Source organism: Quercus lobata, chromosome 9 (assembly GCF_001633185.2).
Source record: "Quercus lobata isolate SW786 chromosome 9, ValleyOak3.0 Primary Assembly, whole genome shotgun sequence".
NCBI classification, from domain to species: Eukaryota; Viridiplantae; Streptophyta; class Magnoliopsida; order Fagales; family Fagaceae; genus Quercus; species Quercus lobata.
Window position 1 is genome coordinate 3,577,094 of NC_044912.1, and position 22,876 is coordinate 3,599,969.

The 22,876-nt window shown below is 34.8% G+C and overlaps 1 protein-coding gene across 1 annotated transcript; it reads left to right on the forward strand.

Moving 5' to 3' along the window:
- The first annotated feature begins 1,486 nt into the window (after positions 1-1,486).
- LOC115961065 (TMV resistance protein N-like) lies at positions 1,487-1,993 on the forward strand. The gene has a single exon (XM_031080112.1). The coding sequence runs from the start codon at positions 1,487-1,489 to the stop codon at positions 1,991-1,993; it is 507 nt and encodes a 168-aa protein (XP_030935972.1).
- The last annotated feature ends 20,883 nt before the right edge of the window (positions 1,994-22,876 follow it).

The following is a 22,876-nucleotide window of genomic DNA, read 5'->3' on the forward strand; positions in this document are numbered from 1 at the left end:
ATTCAAATTCATGTTGTAGAAGTTGACAAGAACCTCTTCATAACTAATATTAATATATTTTTTTTTAATTTCATCCTAATCACTAGGATGATAAGATGAAATATGTTCTCGTAAATCATGATTCAAAGAATGATTTTTCAAATCAACACGAGTTTTCTTAGAAGATGAATCTTGCGGTACTCTTGATTTCCTTAGTAGAAAAATTTATGCATAATACCAACAAGAGAATAAATGATAAACTATATGTTCATTAAGCTTATTGTTTCTTGCTATAATGAATATACTAATTATTGTTCCTAAGATTAAATCTTACAAATCATCCATTATCTTTTACTATAATAAAATTATTAATCATTCGTATTTACTCAACATATTATATACATTCTCATAAAAAAAAATATTATATACATAAAAAAGTGTGTGAATAACCCATAATAGAAAAATAACAATTAAGTTTTAAAAAAATAAAAATAAGTAACAATTAGAAATGAAGAAGGAAGTTTATCGAAAATATAAAATAGAGATGGAGATGGAGATGAAAGCAAGAGCAATAAATTTTTATAATGATAATTTTTATATTTTACCATAAATTTCGGCTAAATAAAAAAGTATTACCTTTTTTCTTCTTCAAATATATGAACGAGGAGACTAGGGAGTAAATTTCCTTGTAGAGTTTACCCAAAGAAAAAATTTCCTTGTAGATGGAAATCTCTCGCGGTAGGTACGTGGTACGCCCACCACCACCACCACCACCACCACATCTCTCTAGCTGGTTACCGCAAAACTACCCTGTCTCGTTTCTCCTTAATGGATTTAAAATAATAATAATAATAATAATAATAATAATAATAATAATAATAAAAAGCAACGTAAAAGGAAGAGTAGTTGACTTGACTTGAAACAAAGGATATTGAAGGTGTGGACACAAACACACGGAGAAATAAAGAACAGAGTCCATTCCTTCGTTAAACTGCCAATAGGTATCTAATACCAATTGGATCAGCCTTTGTTTCAACTGGGTTTCGATCATTACAAACAATCACTACTAGTCTACTGTTATTTCAATTTCCAATTCTGTAAGTTGTCATTTTGAACACTTATTATTCATACCGTTTCATTTTTTTTTTTTTCTCTTTCTTGGCGTGAAAAATCCATATCAAATTGTTTTCTTCTTCCTAATTTCCGTGAAGCAAGTTTCAACTTTTGTTTGTTTCAATGTTTAAACCTCGAGTTGGTTTTCTCATTACCAATGAAATGAATGAATAAGCAACAAACAAAGGTTTGCTTTCAAATATTAGAGTTTCGATAAGAGTGCTTAAATTCCGTAGTTTTAACACACAATCATCACATTTTATTATTACCGTTTCACTCCCTGCCTGAAATAAAAATCCCACGTCACTTCGTTTTCTTCTTCCCTAATTTAATTATTTATTTTCTTTATTTCTAATTGGATGTACTTCTTTTATCTAAATTTCCAACAGCTTCAATGAAACGTAAAAGAGCCTCATTGCCGTCACCATTTTCTTCTTCGACGTGTCAGCAGAAATACGATGTATTTCTTAGTTTTAGGGGTGAGGATACCCGTAATACTTTTATGGACCATCTATATGATGCTTTGCAACGAACGGGCATTATTACCTTCAGGGACGACGAAGGACTTGAGAGAGGAGAATCTATTGCTTCTGAGCTCTTCAAAGCAATAGAAGAATCACAGTTTGCTATCATAATTCTTTCAAAAAACTATGTATCTTCTAAGTGGTGCTTGGATGAGCTTGCCAAGATTATCAAATGCAGAAAGGAAATGGGACTGACGGTGTTTCCAATTTTTTACAATGTAGACCCATCTGATGTACGAAAACAAACAGGAACTTTTGAGCAAGCCTTTATTGATCACCAAAAATGCTTTGAGGATAACATAAAGAGGGTGGAAACATGGAGGGCTACTTTAAGAGAAGTGGCTAATATCTCTGGTTGGCATCTACAAAATAGGTAATTTCCATAAATTTCAAATGATAAGCTTCTTTCACGTACCATGAAGCATATAATTAGCTAAGAGAATATATCATAACATACATGGATTGAACTACATCATGGTATACTAGTTAAAATTCTGTTAACTTTTTAGGAACAGTAGAAGTGGTTGTGAATAAACTCTGTGAAAAGATCAAAATGGAATTACTTGATTCAAGAATATATATATATATATATATGTATGTATATATATATATATATATAATCAAAATGGAATTACTTGATTCAAGAATATATATATCACTTTTGCTGACATATTTTTTTTGGCGAAACTACGCAATTAGTCCCTAAAATTTACCTTATGAGCGTAATTAGTCCTTCAAGTTTTAAGTGAGCATTATTGGTCCCTTAAGTTTCAAAATTGAGCATTGTTAGTCTTTTTTAAACTCCTGCTAGTGTTATTGTCTATATGGCTAACAAAACAGTGATGTGGCATTTACAAATTGATGTGGCAACTTAAGTATCAAATGCCACATCAACTACTTAATTATAAGGTTGCCACATAATCTTTTAATTGATTATTATTTATTATAATGGAAAAAAAATTGATTCGCTTTTATCTGTCCCTTTCTCCTTCGTCGCTTTGAATTCTCCAATCGAATCACTAGAGCACCTCAAAGCCAACAAAAATCTTGTGAAGTGAGTATTATTGCTCAACAGATCCACCTTTGAGTAGGCAATGTCTTATAAAACTCTCTCTCTCTGAGATTCATTAACCATAAGTCATTTCTTGCTAATGAGAATAGTCTAAGGTTGGGTGCAGGAAACCCAACATAGATATGTGCAACAAAAGGCAATCTTGCACCCAAACTTAGACCTGTGCAATAAAAGGCAGTCGGTAATCCCCACGAATGTTGGTTGGAGGAAGGGTAAATAAAAAAGAATTCAAGATTTCTAATGAAATGGACTTAAACATTTTCATGTTAATTATAGTTATAAATCCATCGAACACAAAGTTTAAAAACAAATAAACATAGACATCTTTGGAGATTAGCCACTACTGGAGATCCATGGAGATTGGCAAACGACAAAGAGGTGATTTTGACAGTGGCCATTTGGATTAGAGGGAAGTGTGGCTAAAGGGGGCAACAACGGTAGTGACAGAGGCAGCACCCATTGGAAGATGAGGAAGAGGAAGTTTTGGGTGGTCATAGGAAATAAACGAGGAGCTTGGAAATGTTTTTGACAAAATAAAAATAATAATAATGACTCACATGCTAAGTTGCTAACTTGGCAAATTTTCCAACGTGGCTATTACAATATATACAAACTTTTTTTTTTTTTTTTTTATGAATAAAAAATGGGTTTTGGGTTGGGGGGGGGGGGGGGAGGGGCGACCAACGTGACAATCCTACCTAGGAATTATCATAATAGCACCATATTTGTTGGTCTAGGGCCCTACTAGGGCGCAGGGGGACCACGGTGAGCCAAAGTTTCCCAACTAGTGATCCTAAGTTGCTGAGGGAGGTAACCCAAGCGCTTCTATATTCAGAGTCAAACTTGGGACCACGCACTCAGCACATCTTGTGCATCACCCAACACCACTAGACCACACCCCTCGGTGGTACAATATACACAGACTTACCCGTTAGTTTGTAAAACACTTTATAGTAAAAACACACTAAGTTAAGGTGTGTTTGGTTGCTGTAAAATGTTTTCCGGAAAATACATATTTTCCGGAAATGCTAATTTTCGGAAAAGGAAAATGTATTCAAGCTGTTTGGCTGTCTCGGAAATTGTTTTACGGAAAATCAATTCCGGTGTTTGGTTCATCCAAACATTTTACGGAAATCGTATTACGGAAAATCAATTCTGGTGTTTGGTTCGTCCAAACATTTTATGGAAAATACTTTACGGAAAATCAATTCCCATGTTTGGTTCGGTCAAACATTTTACGAAAAATGAAATTCGTTTTTTTACGGAAAATCAATTCCGGTGTTTGGTTTGTGGATCATTTTACGGAAAATATGAAATGTGTTACAAATTCAAGCACCTGCATTATCTAGACAAACCTGTAACAGTAAAAAACTAATCATCCACTTCAACATAAAAAATAATCATTCAAATTCAAGAACTTGCATTGCCTAGACATATCTGTAACAGTACAAAAATTATCATCCACTTCAACATCAAAAATAATCATTTGAATATACCCATAATATTTATATAAAAACAGCCACATCAATCGTTCACCATTGGCATTACACCTCCATGGTGTAAAAAAATGATATCTATTCGTGGTATCTGAACAGTACAAATACATAATTTGGGCAATTGTATCATCCCAATAATACAAAAGAGTATATATATAATACATTGGTAGGTCAATACTAATACTACAACAAAAGTTAATTCCTAAATCTACCATCACAGTCAACATGAAATAAACAAATCAAATTTGTGAGAACAAATAACCATCTAACCACAGCTTCCTCAACCTAGCATTCTTGGCTAAAATTCCACGTGCCGTTTTCTCATTTTCACAAAGATGGTCGAAGGCAGTTGCGAGCATATCTTCGCTATATCCATCCGCCATCATAGCCATTACCTCATTGTACAAACCTGTGTAATCCACTGGGCCCCGATTGATTTCTTTCAGACCGACAGCTATTTCCTTCAGCTGATCAAACAGATCAGTTAGCACACTATCATCAGCATTAGAAGGTGCACGCCCTCTTTTGCGGGACTTGGAAATTCCCGACCTAGTGGTGGATGACTCAACTGCATTCTTCCCTTTCTTAACCACACCTTCCTCCACATTATCTGCAACAAACTCCGCACTATCCCCATTGTCTGGCTCATTTTAAATATCCACATAGGACTTAGAAAAGCCACCCGTGGCTGTGTCCTTCCCCACAACAATCGCTAATTCATCATAAAAGTCAATTTTTTTGTTCAGATATTCTGTATGCTTTCGATGCGCCTGTAAGGGAGAAAGGAACGTATATAATAATGCAATAATATCTTCACTCATAAATTCAATATAAAAGGCTATGAAATAACAATTAAAGCAAAGGCTCCATACTTTTTCCTACATTTTCTCAGTAATCAAACAAGTAATGCAAGAAAACTCTCAAATAAGGATTGAACAAGTTAATACATTGTGTTACTATTATGCACACTTCACTGAGAGAGCCCAATTAAAAAAAAAAAAAAAAATTACAACAGCAAGCACAAATCTTTTGGTCAAAAACTTTGTTTTCTTTCCTTCACTTTTTCCTGGCAACCAAATAGAAAGATCAAAGAAAATAGTGGGTCCTTAATTTCCTATTATTCCTAAGTCATTGCTAAAAAAAACCCATTAAAAAAATAACCTTAAAAAGAAAGTATCAATCTTTTCTTTACTTTTCCAACATTTTATTAGCAACCAAACAGAGAACCAAAGAAAATTGTAGCTCAGACACATATACACATATAGATAGATGAAAACACATAGGTATGTATAGATATAATACATAGCTAAGGTGACATGAAAGTTATATTTGAAAAACCTTATAAAAGAAATGGAATCTTAAAAAGAATGACACTATAAATTTCATATAAAAGGCAAAAACATATATTATCATCTATATTAAGAAAATATAGTTGGAAGCCATACCATAACTTCTTCTTGGTATGTTTTAGCATCGCAAGTTATCATTTTCAGATTATCGTCCCAACCAAATCCACTCTTCTTTCTAAGAGTTTGAATAGTGGACCACATGGTCCTTAGAGTTCACATCCGGTTGTCAACATAGGACGGGTGACACTCAACCCCGAATTGGGCCGTTATCTCCTTCGCTACAAGAGCAAAGGAGCCGGCCCTGAAAGTACTAGAAGGCTTATTGCCCGTTGCAGCCTCCTCTGTAAGTATCCTAAGCATCATTTCATGCATGGGTGACAGCCACCTAAATTGCTTGCTGCTGCTAACTTTCTCTTTGCCCTTTGACATTACTACATATGAAAATAGTATAGTGAGAGTAGCATTTAAAAATGAGAGTAGCATTTAGTAATTATGCTCAGAACATGAACAACAAATCAAACACACATACAACCATGCTTATAAATGTGCACAACAGAATGAAACATGCTAACACTGGAAATGACAATGTAATACCATCAAATAACAATGTAATGCTGAAAATACTTTTTCATTACACCACCAAAAGTCTATAGTAAATACATTGTCTTTACAAAAAAGAAAAAGAAAAAACACATTACAATCATAGAAATCTAAATAAAGTACTACTCTCCACTCCTGGTATAATCAGACCACATGGCTTGGCATATCTCATCTTTCTTAGCATTCCATGATCTACTATCTTCGATGGACTCCCGACGTGATTGTGTTTCTTGTTGGTGGCCACTAGACTCTACTTGGTTCATTGCATCTTCCATAATATGGTTGTTTGGTTCAACCCCCATAATGTGATTATGAACCACACAACACGCTAACACTACTTTCACTTGGGTTGGGAAAGACCAAAATGGTTTTGCATCCAACACTCGAAAACATTTCTTCAACACTCCAAACCCTCACTCAATGGTAGTTCTCAATGAAGAGTGTCGGAGGTTGAACAATTCTTGCGCATTCTCAGGAGGACAATCACTGAACTCTTTCAAGTGATATCGCACACTCCGATAAGGTGACAATATTCCATTTTTATTACCATACCCAACATCACCAAGATAATATTTACCTACATATATTAAAAAATAAAACCAAATCACTACTATGCTTAGGAAAACGCACAATATTTATTAAACTAATAAACTAAAAAGGTGAAGTAATTGTATAATACCATCGAGAATTGAAAATCCCCCTGGCCTAGCAAATGCATCATTTAACACACGTGAATCATGTGCACTGCCTTCCCATCCAGTCAATACATAAGTGAACTTTAAGTCAAAACTAATGGTAGCTAACACATTTTGCGTGGTTCCATCTTTGCGACCACAAAATCTTCCTTGTATTTCAGGTGGCACAGATGCACGAACATGTGTACCATTTATTGCTCCAACAATCCTAATTTTCGGCAGACATAATGGTTTAAAATTACATAAATCTTCACAATTTACAAAAATAGATAAGTCGCAATATTTACCTTAAAATATGGGTAAAACCTTCTGCTATTCCTTATCTTTGGGGGTGTATTTTCGCTACGCAGTCTTATTAGAGCTCTATATAATTTCAAGACCCTCCTAAGGACAACCTTGAAGTATCTATGAACAGTCTCAGTTGATCTATAGATCCGACTACCCATTACACGAAACCTCACATTATGACCAATAATGTGTAAGAAAATGAACACTTGCTCCGTAACAGACATGTGAATAGTCGGGCGTACGTGCTCCCCCTCAGTGAGGATGTGACATAAGTGGTGGAAAGCTATAGGCTTCATCCTAAGTTGATTCACACAATGTCTCTCAGTTCCATGCAGAACACTATTTATGTATTCCTCTCTCTCAGCGGCATGGTTAACATAAGGCGCCCTAGGCAGTTGTCTACGTCTACGTCGCAATTTCCTTAACAATGCAACCCCCACAAGGAGGATAGATGCAACTGAGGCAAGAATTGCGGCTTTGGTTTTTTTCTTCATCTAACAAAATCACAAACACTGTGATCTAAGAGGTATGTAAACAAGCATGCTATTGATTACACAGTAAATAAAAACAGCCACAAACAAAAAACATCCAAATCACATTGATAACGAGTACCAAATCACATTGCATTCTATTTACACTATCACAATACCATCACATTGATAACTGCACATTGATATATCACAATACCATCACATTGCATTCTATTTACAATCACCTCTATATACCCAAAGCACCTTCAATTAAGGCTTAAACACACACATATTCTATTGTAAGAACATAATAACACCAAGCATGGGTCAAGCTCCAAAATTTCTACACATAACCCAACTAGCCAAATTTAAAAAAAAAAAAAAAAATCACAGCAAAAGTTTTACACATAATCCAACTAGCCAAATTCTAAAAAAATTCACAGCAAAAACCAATCATGCATAACCAATCAAGCTCCAAAATTCTAAAAAAAAATCAAACCAAAAACCAATCCTAAATAACCTGCAACCAGAAAAGCTCCAAAATTTCATATGCATAACCCATAAATACACAGTTTAATAAAACATGGATAATTAAAAAAATTAATAAATAAAAAAAGTAAATAAATATATAAATATTTATATAAATAAATAAATAAATATATATAAATAAATATATATATATATATTTATATAAATATATATATATATATATATATATAAATATATATAATGCAGAGATCGGATTGGGAGGTGGGTCGGGAGGATGGGTTGGACCGGTGAGGTGAGTGTGTGGATCGGACATGTGTGGGTCGAAGGTGAGGTGAGTGTGTGGACGGTCAACCGGTTTCGGAAAACTCACCGTGAGTCTGTGTTTGGCTCGGTGATCGGAGTGGCTAGATCGGTGATTGACTGGTTGAGTTGGATCGGGTGCGTTGGTCTGGATTGGTGTGAGTTTGAGCTCTCACTCACCGTGGGTCTACGGCGTTTGGCGCGGTGATCATCTGGCTGAGCTCGGCATGACCGGCGTGAGGTAGATCGGTGTCGGTGGCTGGATTCGGAGCTCTCGTTCTTTCTCTCGCTCGTTGGCTCGATTGGAGCTCTCGTTCTTTCTCTCGCTCTCTCTGTGTTTTGCGTTCTTTCTCTCGCTCTCTTTCTCTTTTGCGTGACCTGGAAATGATTTGAAGTGAAAATGAGATTGTAAAATCATTTCTGGGTCAAAGGAGTAAATTTCGGTCAACAGGAAGTGATTTTCTGGAAAATTTCATTTTCCGTTGCTGCCAAACACGCGGGTTTGGGGGAAAATGATTTCCTGAAATCATTTTCCCCCAAAACAAACGCACCCTTATTGTGCTGTTAGCCATGAAGACATTAAAACTAATGTTAGTTAAAAAAAAAATGACTAATAATGTTCAATTTTGAAACTTGAGAGACCAATAGTGCTCACTTGAAACATGAAGGACCAATTGCGCTCATAGGGTAAATTTTAGGAATCAATAGTGTAGTTTCGCCTTTTTTTTTGTTTTTAATCAAATTTGTTGACACTAATTTTTTATATTGTATTCTTTTTTGAATATAATATAATCATTGTTATGGAGGTGGCCTATGGCTAGATCTTTCGCTTCCTCTTATAAGTGGATAAAGTTTTCTTATTGTTTGAAAAGTTGTCCAATAGAACATAAAAGGGTTTCCAAAATATTTTACTTAACAAATCATTACAAATAAACTTTGCAACGTTAAAAACTCTTCAAACTCCAAAGACAATTCCTTTCTCATCACGGTTCAACTATTGACCGCCATTAATTGGCAGTTGACCAGTATTGACTATTTGTGGATTTTTCCCAAATTCCTTTTTTTTTTTTAATTATAAATTTTTCGAATAAATTCAGACTTTAGGGTCAATGTTAACATTTGAGGCTCCCAAATGACCGTAAAAATACAAAAATAGCTCATTTTCAATATTGCAACCAAATACATGACAATGAGTCAATTTTCTGACAAATATTTTTAGTCAAAACAAATGGAGCATTTATTTCATAGGAAAACTTTTATAAATTCTTCTTTGGCCCCTTAAGAATTGATGTCATTCAAAGTGAAATTTTGGAGAATTATAACACTTTTATAACTCAACATGATGCAACCATCCAAAATTAACTTTTGCCAAGTTATGTTTTGGATTCAAGTTTGGCATGCCAATTTCATAAAGATTTAATTTTGGCTCTTCATTATTTTGGTTATAAAAAAAATTATCAAACCAACTTATCCATTTTATTCCCATTTCCAAACCAGTTGTTTACATAATTTAATTTGAAGAAGTATAGGTTTGAGGAGTTTTTCATTGATATTAGGGTGCTTTTGAATGATTTTAATCAAAGAGAAACATAACACACCTTTGGGCCTCAACTAAAAAAAGTAAAAGCTTGGGTTTGTGTTGGCACAAAGGTATAAATCATTAAATTCTATTTTTAATTAATAGAAGCCAATACCTTCTCTTCACTCATTTACCTAGTATACAAAGCTTTTTCAATTGTCTGCTTTGAAAATTTTGAGTATTGCCATTATTATTAATATTTTGTACTCAAGCAACCTCAAAGGTCTTAAACATTTATATTTAGCATGTTTAATCAATGAGGTTTCTCTCAGCAATCAAGCATGAAATGAGATGCTTAATTTTTTGCTCGATCAATATATCTGTTGATGAAATAGATTTTGGATTTAGTGGATCCAATATCATTGCTAACCTAAAAAAGTTAGTGGACTAATTCATGAAACCATATCTCCCAAGTATCTTTGCCTAATATTTTTCTTTCTCCCCTAAAGTTTTATAATTGGTTTGGACCATCATTTTATTATTTTCTATCTTCTTTGCAAGCATGAGTCTGAAATTATCCAAGACATTGTGTAAGGAATTATGGAGAAATTGAGTTCTAAATCCTCAAGCATTTACGAAAATTTGATAGGAATAAATTCTATGGTGGCAGAATTGATCCCTTCGTATGGGGGGTCTGGGAAAAACAACTCTTGCTAGTGCTATATATTACGAGTATTCAAATTATTTTGAAGGTTCTAGTTTTATTGCCAATGTTAGGGAAAAATCAGAAAAAGGTAAACTGCATAAATTACAACAACAATTGCTTGATAAAATTTTAGGGGGAAGTAGAAAAAGATCAACAATGTTCAAGAAGGAGTTGAAGAAATCAATAGTAGTAGGCTACGTCATAAAAGAGTTCTACTTGTCCTAGATGATGTTAATCACAAGGACCAATTAGAAAATTCGGCTGGAAAGCGTGACTGGTTTGGATCGGGGAGTTGGATCATCATAACAACTAGAGATGAACACGTGTTGGTCCAACATGGAGTGCTTAAAATATATAAGCCTAATGGATTAGATGATGATGATGCCTCAACACTTTTTTGTTCGAAAGCCTTCAAAAAAGAGCAACCTGAAGAAGGCTATATGCAGCTCTCCCAGAAAGTTGTAGAATATGCTAGTGGCCTTCCATTAGCTCTTGTTACTTTGGGTTCCTTTTTGGTTGGAAGAACAGTAAAAGAGTGGCAAAGTGCATTGGATAGTTTTAAAAATATTAAAGGAAACATACATGATATACTTAAAATAAGTTACGATGGACTAGAGGAAATGTGGAAGAAGATATTCTTAGATATTGCATGTTTCTTTAGAGGGTAGAAGAAAGATGAAGTAATACAAATATTAGAGAATTGTGGTTTTGATGCAAGAATTGGTGTAAGTGTTCTTGTGGAAAGATCTCTCCTAACGGTGGATGATGAAGAATGTTTTGGGATGCATAATCTACTATCAGAAATGGGTCAAAAAATTATTCATTTTGAATCAGGTGGAAAGCTTGGAAAGCAAAGTCGGTTGTGGCTTGTTGAGGACTTGCTTCATGTATTGGAAAATGATATGGTAAGAAAAATGACAAAGCTATAGTTTTATTTCAATGAATAATATTGAGTTGGTATAGTAAAATAATTTTGTTCAATAAGTATTTATGTAATGAAATCAAGAATAAAACATTCATTTACCAATTACCATGCTAATATATTGTCAATGATGATCTCTTATATTTTGAAAACATGTATTATCTCTTTGTAATTGTTTATGAAATTAAATTTATTTTTCATGATGTAATGAACTAATTATTCATCTCTTGGTTACTACCTAGAACAAAAAGGATATCTTAACATTTTTTTTAATATGAAAAAAATCATTCTATAGGCTTTATTTTCTTTTTCCGTCAGTTTAAAAGTAATGTTGTGATTTCCTTCCTCCCCCCCCCCCCCCTTTTGGTCTTGAATTTCTAAAAGGTAGAAGTGCACCTTTCAAGTTTTAATGTATGAATTTTAAACAGATTAATAATAAAAAAAAGACTTAAACAAAAGATGTAATACAATCTATTAATAGGCCTTTAGATGTAGTACATTTTACTATCAACATATGATGTTCTACTACGATCTATTAGTTACTAATGGGACTCTTTAGAATCCGTTTGGGTTAGTTTTATGAAAATTTATGTTTTGAAAACTTTAGAAGTTGTGTTTAGAAAATGTGTTTTTCAAAATGAAATTAAGTGTTTGGTAAAATATCTACAAACTATTATTGATATGAAAAATTGTAGCGTGAACAATTTTCTAGTGATTTCCATGAGCTGCTATTTGAAAATGCAACTTTTCTTCTATTATAAAAGTATAATTTTCCTAAAAATGCAAAACCAAACACCAATCTTATTGCACTTTCATTTAAATTTCTCTTTTTCTCTACAAAATCGCAATGCCCAATGGTATATAATTTGATGTACATTTTCCTATTTTTAAATATTAAATTTGCGGTTGGGCCCAGCATTTTTGAGGGCCGTTAAAAGAAATATATATTTTAGAGAGTTTTATATATGGAAAACTTAGGGAGTAGATTTTTTTTTATTTTTTATTTTTTATTTTATATAATCTCCTTTACAGCTTTAAAAACGGTATAACAGTTGAATAATTTTAGTATTCTTGTCCTTTGATTGTGCAAAACTGCAAATCACCAAGCCTTTGCTTTTGAAATCTTAGGCAACAGAAGCAATTCAAGCCATAGTCGTTGGATACAAGGAAAATGATTTTAACTTTGAAGAATTTCCTAAAGTGTTATCATCAAAGATGTCTAATCTTAGATTGATGATAATTGAGGAGACAGACTACTACTATGACCGAGGAGATCTTGCTGTTCCTAATAACCAAAGACAACTTTTTGTTCCTAATCAACTAAGGCATCTTTCATGGGACTACTGTCCTTTAAAATGTTTGTCATCCACAAAGAAGCTTGTTCAACTTGACTTGAAGTACAGCAGAATTGAATATCTTTGGGAAGGAGTAATGGTAATTTTGTTCTTTTTAACTGCCTTTCTATTGCTTTTTATTATCTCTCTTTTTTTAAGTGTAGCTACAAATACTAATTTCTACGTTTAACGAAACTCTTTTTACTTTTTTGGTAACAGCGTTTAGTCAACTTAAAGTTCATTAATCTTTGGTGTTCCAAAAACCTTATCAAGACACCTGACTTTTCAAGTGTTCCGATGCTTGAGGAACTAGACCTTTATGGGTGCAATAGCTTGGTAGAGATCCACCCGTCTATTGGACAACTTAGCAAGCTCAGGCGTTTATGTTTGGAAGGCTGCAAATCTCTTACCGATCTTCCCTGCATGTCTGCTGTAATGCAGTCCCTTACGGTTATTAATCTTTCTTGTTGCTTTAAACTCAGTTCGTTTCCGAAATTTACGGGAATTAGGAAAAGCCTATCGGAACTCAATTTACGTTGGACTATTATTAAGAAAGTACCACCCTGATCATCAATCAAGTGTTTGATTGCCCTTACTTTCTTAAATATAAGTGAAACATATCTCGAATGTCTTCCAAGCAACATGAATAATTTGAGGTCTCTTCACACACTCAATCTTACCAATTGCGAAAAACTAAAATCGTTAAGGCTTCCATCAACTGTAAGATGTATAAGTGTGGAAGGGTGTGATTCCTTAAAATGGTTACCAACACGAGTCAACTGAGTTTCTGGTCACAACCTCTCTCCCAATGGCTTCCGTATGATGAAAGGCGCAGTCCAAAGGAATTTACAATATTGTTCCATTTCCTACAGGTAATCTCTCTCTCTCTCTCTCTCTCTCTCTCTCTCTCTCTCTCTCTCTCATTGTTAAATAATAACAGTTAACAATAGTTGTGTTTTGGGTACAGGGACTCCTTTGTCGTAAAACCGTTTACGGAACTTCTTCCAAAGGGAAAGAGGATGGATCTATAATTGAGTTTCAGATCATTATGCCGTCATGTTTAACTAAAATAGTGGAGAATTCAATAAGCATAGAGCTGCCTTCAAATTGGTATAATAGTAAATGTATAGGATTAGCTCTCTTGGGATCAGTATCACTTATATCGACATATGCTATTAGTTTTCGTGAGGTAGCCGTTGGTAAAATGCCTCAAAATCACTGTGCCTTTGAACTTGTTACTACCCAAATAAATGTTAAGGTCGACACTGGAACTCTATTCAATAATTACCTATTGTATTTGTCTCGCGATGAGTGGTTTGCTACTGTTGGGAATGGTGAATGCAGTCAGATTAGGGTTATATTTAATTGCCATAAGCTGGATGCTGAATTTGAGGCCAGTTTGGTATACGAGAAAGATGTGGACGAGTTCAACCAAACAAATGTACAATGTTTGATTGCAAGGTTTGGGGATGTATCCATCTATAAATTAATTGGTAATGAACATCTCAACCATCCTTCCCATTAATGTCCAATCCTTTTCTAACTTATTTTCTTTCTAACTATACATTTGGTTTTGTCATTGGCAAGTAAGTCTCATTTTTTTTCTTTTTCTTCTTTTGGCTCACCATGCGCAAGCAATCCCAATCACCCTGTACTTTCTGAGTTCCTGAAAATTAAACTTAAATTTTGCCACATGAGTTAATTGCCAATTGTCTAAGCCTCTATATCATCATCACTTACAAGAATATGATCTAGATAGGAAATACATTCTCAAGCTTCACCCATCACATTTCTCTATGGATTTTGCTAATGTAGATCTTTCAATCCTAATTTGGCATCCTATTTGTAACTATCAAATATTATGCTATTTTACATATTCATTTTGTATTGGCAAATGCAATACATCTTTTCCTAATAAATTTTTGAAATGTAAAAGCTAGAGACTGTAAAGTATTTCCTTCCTTACCATGTATATTCTTTGTAATCATTGGTGTCATGCCTAACAAAACCTGCAGGAAGCAAACTCCAATTACACTCATTAGTAATGAGTGAATTATTATTATTATTATTATATTATCATACTAACTCAGGTTTACACATATATGCAGTTGGGGATGATGATGAGGATGATGATGGGGATGATGATGATGATGATGATGATGATGATGAGGATGAACGTTATAAATTTTATGAAATTTTATAAGGTAGATGGTTCAATCCTATTATGGCATCCCATTTGTAAGTGTTCAAGTATTATGCTAATTTTCATATTCACCTTGTGTAGTGCTGGCAAAAGCAAGAGAAATTTTCATCATAAATTTTTGAAACGTGAAAACTAGAGACTGTATAGTTACTATAGTACTTCCTTTTCTACCATGTCTATACTTCATATAATCATTGGTGCTATGCCTTCTAGAAATGGCAAGGAGGAACTCCAATTATCCTGATTATTCATGAGTTAAATATTAGGGTAAATTACAATTTATCTACTTGTGGTTTAACCGAAATTTAAGTTACCTACATATAGTTTGAAATTTAACACTTTACCTACCTGAGGTTTACCAAAATTTAAGTTGCATATCTGTGGCTTGAAATTCCATGATGCAAGTGTTTCGCTGGATTCTTTTTGATCTTGTATTTCTATATTTTTTGTGTTTTTTGAGGATAGAGACATAAAAGTGAAGTGAAATTACATATTTAACTATATTTTTAATATAAGTGGTTTACAAAACTTTAAGTAAACTAACCTCAGGTGGGTAAAATGTCAGATTTCAAACAATAAGTAGGCAACTTAAATTTTGGCCAAACCACAGGTAGCTAGGTAAGTTGTAATTTGCCCTAAATATTATTATTATTATTATTATTATTTTTAATTATAGTACCATACTAACGCATGTTTTCACATATATGTAGGTGATAACAATTTAGGTCTCTAGAAGATGACGCTCATGTCTTACTTATACTTTAACTGGCTACTAAATAGTGAAGATTTTCTTAGCTTGAATTTCAGTTGAGGCTACTGCTACTGGATGTGCATAAGCATTTCAGTCAATATGACTATTTTTTTTTAGTTGAAAATCCTTGTATGTTGTATTGAATTTGTAAATGGTTTTGGTTATAATGATTTGGAAATGTATTCAAGTGACATATCCTTGTATCTTGTTTTATAATGACTGTAGAATATGGTCTTTTCTTTTCTTTTTTTAAAGGGGTTTTAGTTTGTATCAGTTATAATGATTTCTACAGGATGACGTTCAATTGAGCCTGCTGTTATTGGATGGTATTCAAGTTATACTTTCAGTTAATTTTGCACAATTCTCTAGTGTAGTGATTTTGATTTAATGTCTATGAAAGCATGAGTTGTGAATTTTATAGACGTTTAGAAGCTACTACCTTTTATCAATCACGTTGTATGATTAGCTAAGCATTAATGCGATCTTCATTCTAGAATATATCCTTGCAATTAAAAAGTCAACAAACACTGTTGGAAGCTTCGAACAAGTTGATAGTTAATGAAATCTTCTTTGATTTTTTCAGGGATTTGTCTAGTTGATAGTTATGGCCAAACCACTATATTGTTAATATCTTTCTTCAAAATTAATCAGCATATCAGGCCAATGTAGAAGCTGACGTTGCTAAAGGAATCTGTTGACAACATATAGAAGCTAATGTCAATCTTGGAGCATATTATGGAATGTGGATAATGATTAAAATTGTAAGGTTGAATTTTATCAACCATCTTGTTGGCTTTATTTCATGCTAAATTTGCTTGTATTTTAGTAATTATTAACCCTGTATTTAGGTGGGAATCATGTAAGGGTAGTGAGTGAGAGAGTGAAGAAATGCTCAAGATTGTACAAGGATGCAGAGACTCGCAGCTGGAACTCGCGGGTGACTTGCAATTGGCAAGCCGCCAAAGCTGGCACACGTGTGAAGCATGCAAGGGAGCTGAAGAGTCACACCAGCTGTTGCACTACAGAACAAAAGTCCCAAGCTGGCCAGGCCGTTAGCTCACGGCTTGAACTCGCAACTCAGCCCAGTCGCGAGGCCAAGTCGCCAGACCACCTTATTTGGAAAAAACTGACTTTTCGCATTCCTTCTCACCCTACTATATATAGACCCTTATACCCACAAAATGGAGAGAGCTTCCAGAGAGAATTTTGAAAGAGAAACCCTAGAGAAAAACAAGATTGATTCATCCACAATCTTCACATAGAGACTCTTCAAATTCCTCTACTCTCTTCCTCTCCATTGTCAAATCCTTGAAAGGTTCATTACCAAAACCTTTTTTCACCATACCCACATCTGTGAGAAGGCCATTTGGTGTTTGGGAAGCAGTTAGGAAGGGACCAATTTCATATTGGTTGATGCTATGGTTTATAGCAGAATCCAGTAAGTTAAAGAAGAAATAGGTTTGGCGTAACATCGTTGGAGTAGGAGCTTGGAGGGCTTAGGTACACTGAGTAGATTAGGCTTGGAGGGTCTTCTGCTGTTCATGTATTCCAACTACATTCTTTAGTGGATTATTTACTGCTTGAAGGGCGACGGAGAGGTTTTATGCCGAGGGCTTCGATTTCCTTTTCAATAACACATCGTGTGTTGTCCTTGTGTTTGCATCTCTCTTCCCTTAATCTTTTCCATTTAATTTCTGCTGTGGATGTGATTTTATTTGATTTAGATTGTTTATCAATTCTGTTTTAAGTTTATGTTCATATTCCGCACATTAATTGTTTGACATTAAGCTTGAATTGGTAATTTGTAAATTGGGGGTCTAAACGTTCATAGTGTCTTCGGAGGACTTGAATTTGCTTATGCAAGAGCTTGGGGTGCATAGTGATGAAGAATCAATGGGAGTTGTTGAAGAATCAGATGTTGAAAAAGATTAAAGCACAGCAGGTCTTCAAGAGAACTACAACTCACTCCTTGAAAAGTCGAAAGAGTATGCAAGGGTGGCCATAGCAGCCGTGAAAAAGATGAAGAAGGCAGAGGAGGACTATAAAAGTCTTCTAGTGCGTTATAAGGAGACCAAGTGTGTGATAGAGATGCTGAATGGTGAACTAACTGAAACTTACACAAAGGTCAAATTTCTTGAGCTTGAAGTGGTTCAAGCAAATGCCAAGATAGAGAGGGTCTCCACTAAGAAGCTTGATGAAGTCCTTTCCCAACAAAAATCGTTCTTCGATAGAACCGAATTCTCCAAAGAAGTGAAGTTTGTGAAAGCCAAAGAACCGGTTGTAGTTGTCCCTACTGTGGAGAAGGCAAAGGTTGAAAAGAAAAAGATTGTGGCTGACTAAAGGGTGTTGAATAAGCCCTGGAACCAATCGGCGTTCAGGTCTGAAGCTAAAGGGACATCTCTGCCAAGATCACAAAAAGGTCCTAGAACGAACCATGTTTGCCATCACTGTGGACTTCGAGGACACACCCGACCTAATTGTCATAAGCTTAGAGTATTGAAGAATGCAACTAATCAAAGGTCAAGAGGACCAAGAAATGACAAGAGGACTTGGGTTGTTGAGTCATCAAGAGGTCGAAGTGGTGATCCTGGAATGAGGGATGTGATGAGGATGATTGATGCATTCACCACCTATTTGGCAAGCTTCAACAAAAGGTTTGGAAGCCAAAACACTCGTACTCAATCCTCTAGGGATATCACCCCAAACGCACGTGCCGTATGGGTGAAGAAGGGTACTCATGCATAAGCATTATAACATGTCCATGCATTAATACTTCCTATACTTTGTGACTTTGATTGGTTGAGTGCTTTCTGTTATCGTTCCAACATGTGTTGAAAATTGTGCTTAAAATTGTGCTTGTTTGCTTTTTACTTTGAATGTTTTTACATTGTTTTTTATCAATCTTTTTTAGTTTTTGTGTAAAAAAATCCAAAAACACATAAAAAGTAGAAAATCAAAAAGTTTGATAGACATTATTGAGTTTTGTCTCAAAACATGTTTTGCCTTGTACCTTGGTGTAAATGGCATTGTACATCTACGAGCATAGCTTGTTTCCTATGCACTCATATCATTGTGGGAGAAATTTTGAAATCTATGTGACTGTTGTAAATAGATCTTCAACCTTGTCATGAATGACTAGTGAATGATTTTGTTGATCTTGAGACATGCATAGACTTATGCCTATATATCTTCCCACTCTTTTATTTATTTATTTATTTATTTATTTTTGCTAAAAGAGCTCATCAAATGTAAATCTTCAAATGAAAAGAGATATTGAGCTACAAAAGCCTGTTGCACATACTAGTATTTGATTAGGAAAAAGGGAAAGCGACAAAAAATAAAATTGTATGATGCCCAAAAGCCAAAGGCTAACTCATCAAAGTGAAATATCAAAAATTTCAGGCATCGATCTCACAGTGAGATGTGTTGATTCAAAAAGATCAAATGATATGTTGAACATGGAGCCAAATGAAAAGTTTCAAAGATATTGTACTCAAGTTTATGTGGGAGGTCATATATGCATATTTCTATAATTGAGATGGGTCACATTATCTAGTGCTAGTTGTGTATGTCTTGATTGAATTGATCATTGAAGTTTCATATTAGACTAAAGACTATCTCATTTTTGATATTCACACACAATACACATGTCTATGTTCAATGAATACCATATTCATTTGTGTGATTGTACTTTATTAAATGTGTTTTCACATGCTCAATCTTTGTTGACCAAACACAAAAAGATTTTTGAGTGTTTTAGATGTTTTTGGAAAGTATTTTGTTTTTACGAAAATTGTCAAAATCTTCAAAAACAGTGTTGCCCTGTTCTGGCAACTCAGTCTCGGGTTGGTCTAGTTGCATGCCCCAGTCGCGAGCTCACATAGAGATTTTTCACGACTCACTGGCAGGTCAATGTCCCAATCACAAAAAATACTTAGAATATTTTTCAAAAATTTGGGTTTTTATGTTTCTCGCGGCTCAGTATGGTGACTTGTTCACGGGTGAAAGGTTCAGTCGCGAAGGGTACAAAGAGATTTTCACACCTCACCTCGCGACTCTCTCATGGGTAGACTTTCCAGTCGCGAAAAACACTTGGAAAATTTTTCAAATTTTTGGTTTCTAGGTTTCTTGCGGCTTGTTTTGGCGACTTGCACGAGACTTGGTTCAATCGCGAAAATCGAGGGTTTTGCATATTGAGGGTTATTTTCAAGGTCGTTTTAAAAAACTTTTCATTTTTCCCTCATGCATCATTATCACTGTTCATACCTTCATCTCTTACCTTCTTTTTCTCATTGACCCCTTTGTCTATTTGTGTCAAAAAGGGAGAGAGTATACTATTTCTTGTGCACATTTGTAGGGGGAGAAATTCTATTTCTTGTGCATATTTGTAGGGGGAGAGATTCATTATACTGTCCTTTTATTACTTGCTATACCTTGAGGGTCTAATGTGTTTTGTGCAAGTGTTTCAGGTTACATGTATAAATGTTCCAAGTTCATCACAGCTCCTATGATTCATGATAGGAGGAGTGATATGATAGGAGGAGAAAAAGAGAAAGAGCTTTGTGTTATATTAACTATGTTTTTGCTTTGCTCATAGTTCATGTTTATGCTTAGCTATTTAAAATGTCTTAGTTTTTACCTATGTTACTTTTGTAAGCTTTTAGGGTTTGTTTCCATGTGCTGTTTGTAGGCTTTTATGGTTTGTACCATGCTTATGCAGCCTTTATGTTTAGTTGCCTAGTACTTCTAGCTAAATGTTATGCATTTTCTTTAAGTACTCTCACTCTTGTGCCCTTGTAGGATTTTGTTCCTAAATGCATATACTTTATGTATTGTGCATTGGTTGAGTGTTGGGCATGCAAGTGATTTGCATTGAGCTTATTGGCTTGTATGTCCGGATGTTCATTCCAAGTGTGAATGATCATTGTGGTCACTATTTTATAGTGATTGCCTGTTTGGTCAAGTTATGGTTTATTTTTCATTTCATTTTGCTTGATCGCATTGTGCTTGCTTCATATGCAATTACAAGTTTTTCTACATACAATGATCATACTGTGTTGTTATGTTTCAGGAGATTCTTGTTTATATGATTCAATAGCTTATCAAATTCTAGAGTTAGGTGTGAGTGAGTTTTGTTCAACTGTTCCCAACTTACATATTAAGTCTAGAGTTTGTTTTAGGGTTTTGTCATGGAATAGTCAAAGGGGGAGATTATAAGGTTGAATTTTATCAACCATCTTGTTGGCTTTATTCTGTGCCAAATTTGCTTGTATTTTAGCAATTAGTAACCCTGTATTTAGGTGAGAATCATGTAAGGGTAGTGAGTGAGAGAGTGTGAAGAAATGCTCAAGATTGTGCAAGGATACAGAGACTCGTGGCTGGAACTCGCGGGTGACTCACGCATGGCAAGCTGCCAAAACTAGCACATGTGTGAAGCATGCAGGGGAGCTGAAGAGTCATGCCAGCTGTTGCACTACAAGACAAAATTCCCAGGCTGGTCAGGTCGTCAGCTCGCGGCTTGAACTCGCGACTCAACCCAATCGCGAGGCCAAGTCACCAGACCACCCTGTTTGGGAAAAACTGACTTTTCACATTCTTTCCCACCCTACTATATATAAACCCTTATACCCATGAAATGGAGAGAGCTTCCAGAGAGAATTTTGAGAGAGAAACCCTAGAGAAAAATAAGATTGATTCATCCACAATCTTCACATAGAGACTCTTCAAATTCCTCTACTCTCTTCCTTTCCATTGTCAAATCCTTGAGAAGTTCATTACCAAAACCTTTTCTTACCATACCCACATCTGTGAGAAAGCCATTTGGTGTTTGGGAAGCAGTTAGGAAGGGACCAATTTTATATTGGTTGATACTATGGTTTATAGCGGAATCCGGTAAGTTAAAGAAGAAATAGGTTCGGCGTAATTTCGTTGGAGTAGGAGTTTGGAGGGCTTAGGTACACTGGGTAGATTAGGCTTGGAGGGTCTTCTACTGTTCATGTATCCCAACTACATTCTTTAGTGGATTATTTATCGCTTGGAGGGCGGCGGAGAAGTTTTACGCCAAGGGTTTCGGTTTCCTCTTCGATAACACATCGTGTGTTGTCCTTGTGCTTACATCTCTCTTCCTTTAATCTTTTCCATTTAATTTCTGCTGTGGATGTGATTTTATTTGGTTTAGATTGTTTATCAATTTTGTTTTAAGCTTATGTTCATATTCCGTACGTTAATTGTTTGACATTAAGCTTGAATTGGTAATTTGTAAATTGGGGGTCTAAACATTCATAGTGTCTTATACACTAATTGAACTTTCAAAAATCTTGACTTGTAATGAAGCACATATTTAGGAGCTGTGACAGAAGGGACTTTTATATGTGAGCAGTCAGCATTACGTTGATTGATGGTATGTACACTTCTAAAATGATTGTGAGCTGCAGCAGTTCAAGTACATTAAAAAATATAGCCATATCATTTGAGAAGGTACCAATACACCTTTCAATATTAGAATAAGTTAACATGAATCTAATTTAAAATTAAAATCTACTAAATTAGGAGCCGTTTCTAATTACCAAATGAAATTGTATAAACAGAGCTCTGTGAATTTTGGATTCAAGTTGTAAAACAGCTGAAGTTCCCCTGGCTTGCATACACGGTTTCATTTGCAACATAAGAATTCATATCAAATTTATTAATATATGATACAGCAGCTGTGTGACACAATCTATATCTACATACACTATGGCTTCTTTCAATTTGCACTGTGAAAAAAAGGGGAGCTGATGCCAGAAAATTTTGATGGATATAGCACGTCTGTTGGTTGGAAAACATGGGATTTGATTCGGCAGTCTAAGCAAAAGTGGGGAACTGGGTTTCAGAAAGTTCAAACAATTTAATCAAGCCATAATTGCCAAACTAAGTTGGATGCGATTGCTTTTGACCAAGACATCCTTTGTTTCAAGTGTTAAGAGGCAAGTATGGACATATAGCAAGAAGTGACAAAGGTTGTTGAAGGGAAAGGACTACTGATATGGAGAGGTTTTGAAAAAGCTGTAATAAGTGCATGATATGT

Excerpts from the sequence above, each read along its gene's own strand:
- LOC115961065 (XM_031080112.1), top strand. The coding sequence starts at position 1,487 with ATGAAACGTAAAAGAGCCTCATTGCCGTCACCATTTTCTTCTTCGACG.